This window comes from Lithobates pipiens, unplaced genomic scaffold, assembly GCF_037356315.1.
Source record: "Lithobates pipiens isolate NorthernLeopardFrog02 unplaced genomic scaffold, aLitPip1_a1.2 Scaffold_3, whole genome shotgun sequence".
Classification (NCBI taxonomy): domain Eukaryota; kingdom Metazoa; phylum Chordata; class Amphibia; order Anura; family Ranidae; genus Lithobates; species Lithobates pipiens.
In genome coordinates, this window is record NW_027507790.1 from 85,472,995 (window position 1) to 85,486,133 (window position 13,139).

General features: G+C 45.1%; 1 protein-coding gene across 1 annotated transcript in view; it reads right to left on the bottom strand.

Annotated features, from left to right (window-relative positions):
* Nucleotides 1-9,235: 9,235 nt before the first annotated feature.
* Nucleotides 9,236-13,139, bottom strand: part of ANAPC7 (anaphase promoting complex subunit 7) — a 107,831-nt gene continuing 103,927 nt past the window's right edge. The window contains exon 11 of the mRNA XM_077461993.1: nucleotides 9,236-10,956. Within this exon, the coding sequence (XP_077318119.1) occupies nucleotides 10,767-10,956 (190 nt within the window). The 3' untranslated portion in view covers nucleotides 9,236-10,766. The remainder of the gene's footprint in view (nucleotides 10,957-13,139) is intronic.

Below are 13,139 nucleotides of genomic sequence, written 5' to 3' on the forward strand. Positions count from 1 at the left end.
TTCCATCGGAATTTCCGACCGTGTGTATGGGGCATAACCGTCAGAAGAAGCAGCAGAATCAGGTGCATCACAGGAGAAACAGCAGCTGGCATTATACAAGATGGGCAAATGTCTCCCCACCCATTGTTCTGTGGGAAATATTGGCCCAAGTATTGCCATTGTCAAACAAGTTTATTAAAACTTCAAATTCGTAAGCAAATCTGCATAATCAGCAGGTAAAAAGTCCAATTAGGAATCAAAAACAGCAGTTCAAATGTGCACCCTTTTCCTCCAAGGTATTAATATTAACCACTCCCCACCGAGAGGAAGCCATATTTAGTGACAGGAGTATGGCTTTTCTAGTCAGGCTGTAGCAGCTTTAAAGGTGAATCTCCATGATGGGAATGGAGACTACAATATAAACCTCCGACATGTTCTAATCCCTCTCCACTCTAAAACTTGGAGGCCCCCCCCTTTTTTTTTCTTTTACCAGAACCCATTCATTCCAGCGACAAGCACAAGCCCAGCAGCTCCAGCCACTGCCTCGTTCCTCATTGGATAGACTGATATGTCAATCAAATCCAGTGACACTAGAGCAGGGGGCGGGGACGAGTCCTGCTGTCTGTGTCAATGGATGCAGCAGTGGGACTTTGTGAGCGCGCCCCCCAGGGAAAACTGATTTCTGTGGGGGCACCCGATGAAGAGGGGGGGCCAGGAGCGCCACCTAGGGATACCAGAAGAGGAGGATCGGAGCTTCTCTGTGCAAAACCCTTGCACAGAGTAGGTAAGTATAATTATTTTTTTTTTTTAATAACAAAAGAACCTTTACAATCACTTTACGTTATAGCAGTTTTGCCAAACGCCCCGTGAACTTCAAATTATTTTCAGGCTGCCTGTAAATGTTCGTTGCAGGTAGCCGCGCCCGGAAAAATATGGCTGTGGGCTGACAGTGAAACTGCGCATGTGCTGTTCCAAAGCCTGCCGGGCTTGGGTGAGCTTGTACATGCTCAGCCATTTTCAGCTGGGCGGGCACATGCCCAGTGAGTCAATGACGTAATGGTGACGCCTGGTTGCCATTTTTTGAATGGACAGCAGTTGGCATTCAGTCTCGGCAGCACATCAGCGGGCACAAGACCAGACCCAGCCCATTCCAGGGCTGGAGGAGCCTGTGGGGACTTCCCCCACCACGGCACTGTACCCCTGCCCTATCCATCCATGGCTTGGCTCTTGGCTGCTATCTATGTGATGTCCACACTTGAGGACTGAGGAGAGACAGCAATTATCAGACAACGGCAGTGGCGAGATTTTACAGAATCACAGATGTGGAAGATTCCTTGCTATCTCCTGGATCCCATTCGCATCCTCTAACCACCGCCTGTATGCTGTCTGCATCCTCCAACCACCTTCTGTATCCTGTCCGCATCCTCCAACCACCTCCTGTACCATGTGTGCATCCCATAACCACCTCCTGTACCATGTCTGCATCCCCTAACCACCTCCTGTACCATGTGTGCATCCCATAACCACCTCCTGTACCATGTCTGCATCCCCTAACCACCTCCTGTACCATGTCTGCATCCCCTAACCACCTCCTGTACAATGTCTGCATCCCCTAACCACCTCCTGTATCATGTCCACAACCTCTGACTATCTCCTTGTATCTTGTCTGTAACCTCTAACCATCTCTCGTATCATGTCCACAATCTCTAACTAGCTCCTGTATCATGTCTGCTATCTCTAAAGGGGAAGTCTGGAGAGGAGTCAAGAGTGGGAGCGCCACCGGGATGGGGGTGGGGATGGGGTGGGGTCACGGGAGGAGTCAGACATGTGGACTGTGTAGAGCAGACTATAGGATAAAACCAGAGCTGCCTGGGGGGCGTGGCCTGGAACGACATGAGATAGGACGCATGTGAGCTGAGCTCCGCCGGCCGCATATCCTGATCACTAATCCTGAGACGCAGACTGCCTTTTTTTCTCCGTTCTGACCGCTCCGCTAACCGGGCAACCACAGAGCACATGTCGCCAACGAAACGGAACAACGCAGCGGCCGCCAGACTGTCACAATTCCGGCATGATGAAGCAGGCCCCGCAGACCAAGATGGTGTCGCCATGCAGGGGGAGGAGGACGCGCAGAGCGCAGACACAACCAGGCTCGTCGATGCTATTACAGCTTGCCAGGAAGCGGTTACGAACTGCCAGACCAACCTCACAGCCAGGATTGAAGAGGTAAAAGTAGATATATCGCTGGTTAGGCAAGACTTTCAGAAACTAAGAGAGAGGGTTACTGAAGTTGAAACCCACCTGAGTAATGTAGAAGACTCCCTCCCCCCCTGCAGATCTCCTCGTAGGCCATGCAGCACCAAGTGAATCAAATCCTTCAGAAGCAAGACGATATTAAGAACAGGATTCGCAGATGTAACCTGCGCTTTATAGGCCTGCCTGAAGGGGTGGAGGGCAGAGACCCCCCGACTTATTTGGAAAAGTTACTTGTGGACACATATGGAAGGGACTCATTCTCCCCCGTGTTTGCGTTGGAACGCGCACACAGGCTGTCTGGTAAGCCTCCCCCACCGGGGGGCGCCTCCCCGCACCTTTATTGCCAAGTTCCTAAATTTCAGGGATAGAGACACCATCCTTCGTCTCAGCAGGCAAAAGGGGAATATCCCTTTTGAAAACAAAACCGTAGCAGTCTTCCCTGATTTTTCCTCTGAAGTCCAGAAAAAACGCAAAAGTTTTATGGAAGTGAAAAGACGCCTGCGCATTAAAAAACATAAAGTATGCCATGCTATTTCCTGCTCACCTACGTGTGGAAGGAACAGACCAGGCCCACTTTTTTGAGGATCCTGAGACAGCGCTGTCATGGCTGGAGCGACGGGATGCTAGCAGATGAGTATATGTGCACGAATCCACACGCCAATGCCGACTGCTTTCTGGAAATGCCTTCTTTTTCCACCTGCTCATTTTTGATTATGTTTGTCTCCCTGGACTGGGACCCCCGTCTCCCTGCACCTCCTGAATGAGTGCGCAACTGCCTGCCAGTTCTCCTTTTTAGGTACATTACTTTCAGGCCCAAAATGCTGAGGTAATGACTGTCCCCACTTTGTTCCATGTGATTTAAACAACCTCCTTGGCATGCACGCATAGCTGGGCCATCGTACTGTGACGGGGCATCTGACTGCCTAAGTACATTGCTCATTGGTTACTACTGACGCCTAAGAGAGCGGTGGCTGAATCCCCCCCCCCCCCCCCCCCCAAGTGTGCTGGAACTCCTGACTCTGGTCTGGCCTCCCATGCAGGATGGAGATGGGGCTGTTATGGCTACCCTGGCTGACATCTCAGATGGAAAGAGTGTCCTGCTTTATACGGGGCCCGGTGTTATCTAATTGCGTATTGCAGCTGAACTTACTAATGTCTGTGTTGAAACTTTAACTTTGTTTTTCCTACTTATTATAGGAATGTACTTTACTGCGCCCTCCTGGCCGGCGGAGGGGGAACAACTAATCAGCAAGCTCACCTTGCTTTGTGAGCATAGTCCTATAGTGTCACATAATACAATGAAGTTTCGCCCATCGTTTTACTATGCACCTCTCGGGCTGGAACAACTGGCATAACACTTTGCTTTTTTCTCCTGCCACCTCCATGGGTGTTTCCCTATTGCAGTGTTGTTCCTTCCCGAGTTGGAAAATGTTTATGCCCTGTTGGCAGTTAGGGCTTAATGCCCGCACTAATTGGGGCCAGTGCAGGGCGGGGAGGGGGGATGTACGGTTTTCATGGGGTAAACAAGTTTTTTCTGAGTTTTTCTGATTGTTTTCTATGGTACAATGTATGTCTGGCAAGGAGGGTGGGGCCCTCTTCCGTTTGGGTGGGGCGGGTTCGGGCTGCTCCGACTTTGCGGGTTGATCGGTCTCCTGGAGTCTCACCACTGACTACGATGCATCCATGGCCACACTGAAATTTCTTACATGGAACGTGAGGGGATTGGGGGACCCTATTAAGCGGTCAGTCGTTTTTGGGCAGCTTAAAAAAATGAAGGCAGATGTAGTGGCTTTAGTGGAAACCCATGCCGAGGGCCCCATGCTCAGAGCGCTCCGACGCCCTTGGATAGGCTGGGGGTATCACTCCGTACATACTACCCATTCCAGGGGAGTCTCCCTCCTGATTGCCAAACACACGCACTTTGAGCTCCAGGATTCGGTCATTGACCCGCTGGGTAGATTTGTATTTATAAAGGCAATGCTAAATGGGGATATGTTTCTTATCATGGCTTTTTATGTACCTCCACCATTCCAATTTGGTGTGCTGTCAGAGGGTTTTAATTATAATCACTCTTCATCCCGCTGCTTCGGTGGTGTGGATGGGGGACTTTAATAATGTGCTAGACAGATCCCTAGATAGTATGGCGGACCCCTCTCGGGGCCCCCCCGAGCCCCCCTCTGACCAGGTTTGCCAGACTTCTCCGCAATTTCCACCTGGTGGACTCGTGGAGAACCAAGCACCCAACGCAGTGCGTTTTCACATGCTTCTCTGCTGCTCACCACTCTATGTCCCGCATAGACCTTATACTCTTCTCCACATCCCTCATACCCAGACTCGCAGATGTGGGCCTCTTTCCTAGATCGCTCTCTGACCACTGTCCCTACTGGGCGACGCTCTCCCTATGACATACTCACCCTTTGACGACTTGGCGCCCTAACCCCTTTTGGTTAACTCTTCTCCCCGAAGACAGTGACCTTGAATCGGGCTGGCAGGCTTTTTTTGAGACCAATGAGGGATCGGCCCGACCACACGTAGTCTGGGAGGCTTTTAAACTACATGCAAGAATGACCTTACAGACTCAAATCAACCAGATAAAGCGGTCCTCTGCTGTAAATATAGCTGAGGCAACACATATTCTCCAGACAGTGGAACAGGATTTCATGCGTGACCCCTCGGAAGAAAAGGCAGATAGCCTTAGACTCTGCTCCAGAACACTGGACCAATTGCTCTATGAAAAATCCAAACAGAAACTGTTCTTTCTCAGGCAGAGGTCATTTGAACATGGTGAGCGAGCGGGGAAACTATTGGCTTATCTAGTTCATGGTGAGGAGAGACCCCCTGTGGTTATCTCCCTTCGCTCGTCGCAGGGTGTACTTGAGACTGATCCCGTACGGGTCACGCAGATGTTTTGTGACTTCTTTACCCCTCTCTACACCTCTACTGCCTCAGCCGACCCCTCCCTGATGGAATCTTTCTTGAGGAGATTGCAGTTCCCCTAATTGACTGAGGAACAGATCTCAGGACTGGAGGCACCTCTGACGGGACGAAATGGCTTCAGCTATTGCTGCGTTCCCATCATCCAAGGCCCCGGGCTTGGATGGCTTACCGATAGAATTCTACTCTAACTACATAGACCTACTGGCCCCTAAGCTACTTTGGGTATATTCCCGGACCCTGCTTTGAATAAATACATCAAAATATTTCTACACGAAACCCTGTTTTCTGCACGGAAAATGATTGCCAGAGTCTGGATGAGACCTGACCCTCCAACGGTCTCCCAATGGCTTGGGGAAATTAATGGAGTCTTGCCGTTTAAGAAACTTGTATACATTCATAGGGGATGCCCCTCTAAATACGAGAAGATCTGGAACAGGTGGCTTAAAAACTCTGCAACATGCATAGCTTAGTCTGTCTGTAGATGAGTATTGTTTGGTACTATTTGATAGGTTAATGGAGAAGAGTCGGGTATGGGCGGGTTGGGATGAGGGGGGGGGGGGGGGGGGGGGGGTGGGTGGATTTCTGGAGGGGATTGTATGGCTCCGGTAATAATTCTAAAACTATGTACTGACTTGATTATCTATGTGAGGCATGTATATACATTATGTACGAAGAGTGAACTTGAGACTACCATAAGTTTTGATGTGGACAACCTTTATTTTTTCTGTATGTACCATAACTTTTTTCAATAAAAAGAACTCATGTTTAAAAAAAAAAACAGAGCTGCCTGACTTTAGCGATGTTACTCTTTGAATGACAAATTGCACGGTCATAAAACAGTGTATACTAATTAAATTTTTTGCATTTTTTCCCCCCACAAATACAGCTTTCTTTTGGTGGTATTTGATCACCTCTGGGTGTTTTGTTAATTTTTTTTTTTTAAAAAGACCGAGATTTAAAAAAAAATAAAAAAATTCAAAACAGTTTTAGATTTTGTTAATACATTTTGCAAACATGGGCACTGATAGGCTGCATTAATGGGCACTGATAAGGCAACACGGATGGGCACTAAGGCAGCACTGAAGAGCATTGATAGGTGGCACCGATGGGTGGCAGTGATTGGCACCACTTGTGGGCATTGATATGTAGCACTGTTAGGTGGAACTGATTGGCACTGATAGGTGGCATTTGATTGGCACCACTTGGGCACTGATGGGCGGCACTGAAGGGCATTGATAGGTGGCAGTGAGAGGCAGCACTGCTAGGTGGCACCGATTGGCACCACTGGTAGGCACTGATAGGTGGCACTGATGAGGCACCGATTGGCACCACTGGTAAGCACTGATAGATGGCTCAGATTGCTGGCACTTATGTATTGTGGGCACTGATTCATGGCACTGGTGGGCACATATGAGGCAGCTTCGCCTCTCTCTTTGGGATCAATGTCCCTTCAAACAGAAGACAGTGATTGGCTTTTTTTTTTCCTCACTCTGTCAGCATGAGAGAAAAAAAAAGGATTACCGATCTTCTGTTTACATCACGTGATCAGCTGTCATTGGCTGACAGCTGATCACGTGGTAAGGGGCCAGGATCGTGTGCCCATGCCCCCCCCCCCCCCCTTACACATGCCCTTCAGGGGGGTGTGGCGAGCCTGTAGTCGTTGTACACGCTGTAGTCGTCATCTGGCTATAGCGTGGATCTGAAGCAGTTAAAGGCGCTGCAGGAATATGTGGCAAGCACTGGCTGTGTGGTACATGTTACAACAATCTTCCGTATTCTTCATATGTCTAGGCAAGTGAGTTGCAAGACGGAAGCCTTTTCTTGCGAAGAAAATCATCCAAGTCTGGCCAAATTTTGCAAAAACACATCTGCAGTCTCCCAAAAGCATGTGGGGAAAATGTGTTATGGTCTGATGAAACCAAGGTTGAACCTTTTGGCCAGAATTCCAAAATACATGTTTGGTGCAAAAACAACACTGCACATCACCAAAAGAACACCATACCCACAGTGAAGCATGGTGGTGGCAGCATCATGCTTTGAGGCTGTTTTTTTTCAGAGGGGAACAGGGGCCTTAGTCAAGGTAGAGGGAATTATGAACAGTTCCAAATACCAGTCAATATTGGCACAAAATCTTCAGGCTTCTGCTAGAAAGCTGAACATGAAGGGGAACTTCATCTTTCAGCATGACAACGACCCAGAGCATTCATCAAAATCAACAAAGGAATGGCTTCACTAGAAGAGGATTAAAGTTTTGGAACGGCCCAGCCACAGCCCAGACCTGAATCCGATTGAAAATCTGTGGGGTGGTCTGAAGAGGGCTGTGCACAGAAGATGCCTTCACAATCTGACAGATTTGGAGTGTTTTTGCAAAGAACATTGGGCAAATATTACCAAGTCAAGATGTACCATGCTGATAGACTCATACCCAAAAGGACTGAGTGCTGTAATAAAATCAAAAGGGGCTTTAACAAAATTATTAGTTTAAGGGTGTGCCCACTTATGCAACCATATTATTTTAGTTTTTCAGTCTTTTTCCCTCCACCTAAAATATTTCAGATTGTTTTTCAACTGGGTTGTACCGTTTATAGGTCACATTAAAAAAGAGGTGGAAAAAGTTCTGAAATTATTTATCTTTGTCTCATTTTTTTTTACATCACAGAAACCTGACATTTGAACAGGGGTGTGTAGACTTTTTATATCCACTGTATGGGGGAACTCTGTGCTTACTGGCTTATATTAACCTGACCTTCATATAAATGGAGAAATATGGCTTTTGACTTTTGTTTAACTTAAAACACATTGCTAATAACACTTGCTATATGGTTATAGTTTAAATACTGATATTTGCACCGTTTAGCATTAAAAACTGTAATTTTTTGCAGTGCTAGTAAAAATAAATGTGGCTCTGACAGTAAATGTCATGATTTTTTTCCCAGCCAAAAAATAAAAATAAATTGGTGCAGTTTGTAAATATTGGCATCCTTTCAGTAAATTTTACTTCGGGGGGGGGGGGGGGGGGGTTGGCAACACTGAATTGTAGTTTAAATCAGTGGTCATCAACCCTGTCCTCAGGGCCCACTAACAGGCCAGGTTTTATGTATTACCTTGGGGAGATGCAGACTAGAATACTGCAATCACTGAGCAGCAAATAATATCACCTGTCATGTATTTCAGTTATCTTGCAAACCTGGCCTGTTAGTGGGCCCTGAGGACAGGGTTGATGACCATTGATTTAAATGACCTAATATTCATTTGTCAGGTGCAACTGTGGCAAGTTATTAAACCTGTGTACCTGAAGCAGGTATTATGCTGCGTACACACGGTTGGAGAATCCGTCGGAAAGCGTCTTATCGGACCGTGTCGTCAGATAATCCGACTGTGTGGTATGCATCGGACTGATTCCCTCCGAATCTCCGTCGGACCCAATTTTCCAACATGTTGGAAATATTTCCCGACCAACTGGGCTGGTCGGACCTAATCCGATCATGTGTAGAGAATTTTGATCGGACCAAGTGCCACGCATGCTCAGATCAAATTCCTACATCAAAGCTATTGGCTACTAGCCTGAATCTAGTCCCATCGTAACGAAATTACGTCATCACATTCTGAAAGATCGAATTTTTCGACAACTTAGTCCGACCGTGTGTATGCAACAGTTTCAGACACAATCCGTCAGACTAAATCTGACGGACAAAATCCGACGGATTTGATTGGCAGAATCTCCGACCGTGTGTACAGGGGCTTATGAGGGACTCCCCCATTTTTTGCCCTGCTAGGTGTTCTTAAAATATTAGGAATGCAAAAAGGAAGAGATGGGAGCGCCCAAAAGGAGAAAATAGCACAGCCACTGACAACTAGAGTCCCCAAAAGGAATTAAAGCTAGCAGCAGATTCAGCCCATTGGAGGAGACCTTCCTTTTTTTCATTGAAAAAAAATAAACACTTGTGGTTAATAATAAAAAGTATAGCAAAACATTTACAGTATGGTATTTAAGTCAGTCATCCAGAAAATGTGTCTAAAAAGGAGGAATAAAAAAATATATAAATAAAAACGGGGAAACACATCACTTAAAAATGTTTATTTAACAGAAAAGTACTATCGGCAGTATACATTGTATACAATCTCACATTCTTTCTTCTGTGAAATCCCATTTAAGTATGATTACATATAGGACTGTATACTTTATACAATAATTGCAGAGGTCCAACAAATAGCATTTGAGTTTATCAGACTATTTACAAAGTTGTATATTTCTGTATATGAAAATGCAACGTTCACATGATATATCACAAAGGTTTAAAGAACTCTGGTCTAATAGAAATACTGGATACTGTTTTGAATAAGGAGCTGATGAAATGACTATATTTGAATTCAATGGAGGGAGTTAATTTAAGACATCACACTCTAAATAATGGCGTCTGATCTAACCTCCTTATCTTTTGTAGGAAAGAAAACCTTTTCAGTTCAGATTGGCTCAGCTATGAACTACTTTGTTGCTTTCTTTTTCTGTATGTGTCCTTCTTTACATACTTTATTACAGCTGTCAGAAACTTCCTACTGAACCCCCGTTCATCATAGTGTACAGAGGTTAGTGCCGGTCAGCAAAGAGCCCCAAAATCAACAGGCAAGAATTCCAGTTTATGCATTTTGGTCCCGATGTGTGAAACCAGGCTGACATGTGGTATACTCTATGGAAATCTCCACTCATCACGGGCACTTCTGGAGGTCTGAAGCCAGCGAGCATGATGAACTTGGACTTCCATGGCCATAAGTGGGTGCCCTTGAAATATGGTCACAAAAAAAGTGTTCTCATTTTGGATTATATCATGGAACCAGCTTAGATGCAAATAGTAGAAGATCCCTAATGATGGATTGGACCTTATTAGGTTTTTCTATGCAAATAAAAAAGGTACACGAATACAGGCAGCACTGTTAAGATTAAAACATGCATAAAACAAAACAAACAAAAAAAGATATATAAAAAATAAAAAACTGTACTGGAGAAGGACGATGCCAATGCTGATATTTTGAAAATGTTAATTGACTGGCTGTGAACACTTTGAGCCTCTGACCTGGAACAAGCATTCAGCAAGTTAGGTCAAAGTACAGTCAAAACTCCCGATCTTGACTACTTTATCACTTGTTGCAAGGTATCATCTCAGAAGGTGCTAAAGCCAATGGATTTGCATGACAGCCTGACAACTAGTCAAAGGCTTCTTTTGTGTTTCTGATATATGGGTGTCCATTAACAGATGAGCAACGATACAGCCGGATACAACATAAAAGTCAATGCAGTAACAGAAGGCGGCCTTCTTTCTTCCTACAAAAAACTCATAGTATTATCCCTACTGGAGATTCTTGCAGCTGAAGATTTAAAGGAAATGCTGGGACGGGTTTTGGGGGCTACAGGAGCGTTTCCCCTTAGGGTCCCAGAAGTTAATGGAATCTGCAGGCAGGGCAGATGCTACAAAATACAGACAATGAGGAAGCTGAAAGCAGTTGGGGATTCCACAGGAAAAAGATCCTGCAGAAGGGGTGCTTCCCGTAATCTGTATAAATTCAGTAAATAGAAAATAGTGTGAGCTTTGTATGTGTCACTGCATCCCAAACCACTGTTCTTGATCTGCCCACTGTGCTGCTTCACTATCACTGCCCTCCAAGTCCCCTTCTTCTCCACTTCCCTCCATGTCATCCACATCCTCCTCTTGTGTAGCATCTGTTGGGCTTTCCTCTTTCTCCATCTTCTGCATTCCCTCCAGGGATTTCTGGTCATTTGGATCCAAGCTGCAAATAAACCAAAGTGAGCATGTATTACATGATGTACAAAAAGACTCTTAAGGAAAAAAATTAAAAATAAACCCCAAAAAAATAAAACAAAAAAACACCATACAGGTAACTGCACATCTATGAAAAGGTTCTTAAAGTGAAAGTAAACCCATCCTAAAAAACAGTTTTATTTTCGGCACATGCCGGAAATGTAACACGCCCAACCAAACTGTCAAAACCATCCAATGGCTGGTGTCATAACTGATCACATGTGCAGCATCATGGCAGTTGTAGAATAAACAGAGGCCAAGATGGCAGCCTTCATGGCTGAATACAAGTGGGGGGGGTTACTTAAGCTTTAAAAATTGTATATTTAGATAAGGAAAGGCTGGGGGGGGGGGGGGAGAGAAAAATTGGGAAAACAAACATTTCCTCTTTTTTTTGAAAGCCGGTTATTTATTTAGTTTTTTTTTTTTCAGAGTGTATGGAATATGTTCTTTTACAATGATAATACAGCCATGGCTAAAGGTTTTGAGAATGACACTAATATTCATTTTCAAAGTTTGCTGCCTTTTTAATTATGGCAATTTGCATATACTCCAGAATGTTATGAAGAGTGGTCAGATGAATTAATTGCAAATCCCTCTTTGCCATGAAAATGAACTTAATCCCATAAAAAAAAAAAAAAAAAAACATTTCCACTGCATTTGTGAATAAGGCTTCAGGGCGCCCAAGAAAGTCCAGCAATTGCCAGGACCATCTCCTACAGTTGATTCAGCTGCGGGATCGGGACACCACCAGCACAGAGCTCGCTCAGGAATGGCAGCAGGCAGGTGTGAGTGCATCTGCGCACACAGTGAGAAGACTTTTGGAGGATGGCCTGGTGTCAAGAAGGGCAGCAAAGCAGCCACTTCTCTCCAGGAAAAACATCGGGACATACTGATATTCTGCAAAACTTACAGGAATTGGACTGCTGAAGACTGGGCTAAAGTTACGTTCTCTGATGAATTCCTTTTCCGATTGTTTGGTGCATCCGGAAAAAAACCTTGTCCGGAAAAGAAAAGGTGAGCACTACCATCAGTCCTGCATCATGCCAACAGTAAAGCATCCCAAGACCAGTTATGTGTGGGGTTGCTTCTCAGTGAAGGGAGTGGGCTGTCTGTGTCTTTTATGGAGAATCAATACATTTTGAAGATTTTAAAGTGCAAGCAAGGAGTTGCGGACCATCTTTTCTCACTCACTTTTTCCTAAGAACACAGCCATGAATAAAGAATGATATAAAAACCTTATCAGAGAGCAACTTCTCTCAACCATCCAAGAACAGTTTGGTGATAAGCAATGCCTTTTCCAGCATGATGGAGCACATTGCTATAAGGCAAAAGTGATAATTAAGTGGCTTGGGGAACAAAACTACAACATTTTGTGTCTATGGCCAGGAAACTCCCCGAACCTTAATCCTATTGAGAACTTATGGTCAACCGTTAAGAGACGGGTGTACAAAAATAAAAATAAAAAATAACTCACAAATTCTGACAAACTACAAGCTTTGGTTATGCAAGAATGGCTGCTATCAGACAGGATGTAGCCCAGAAGTTGACTGACAGAATGCCAGGGCGAAAATTGCAGAGGACTTCAAAAAGAAGGGTCAACACTGCAAATATTGACTGCATAAACCTAATGTAATTGTCAATAAAAGCTTCTGACACTTCGACCCCTTTCACACTGGGGTGGTTTTTAGGCGCTTTAGCGCTGGAACTAGCCTCTGCTAAGCACCTAAAAACCACCTCCCATTCATTTTAGTGCGACTTTTCACACTGGGGCAGCACACAAAAAGTCCAGCAAGCAGCATCTTTGGGGCAGATTGGGAGCGCTGTATTTAGCATTCCCGAAATGCCTTGCCCATTGGAATAAATGGGCAGCACTTCAGAAGTGCCGCAACACAGGAGTTTTTAACCATTTCTTTGGGGTTAAAAAGCACACCGCTAAAGGTCAAAAAGTGCCGCTTAAACATCGCTAAAGCATGAAAGATTAAATGCTTGTAATTATAACTTCAGTATACCATAGTAGTAGCCGCTGACAAAAAAATAAATATAAAAACACTGAAGCAGCAGACTTTGTGAAAATGTATGTGTGTGTCATTCTCAAAACCTTTGGCCATGGCTGTAATATATCTATGACATGGTATCCAAACTACATAACAT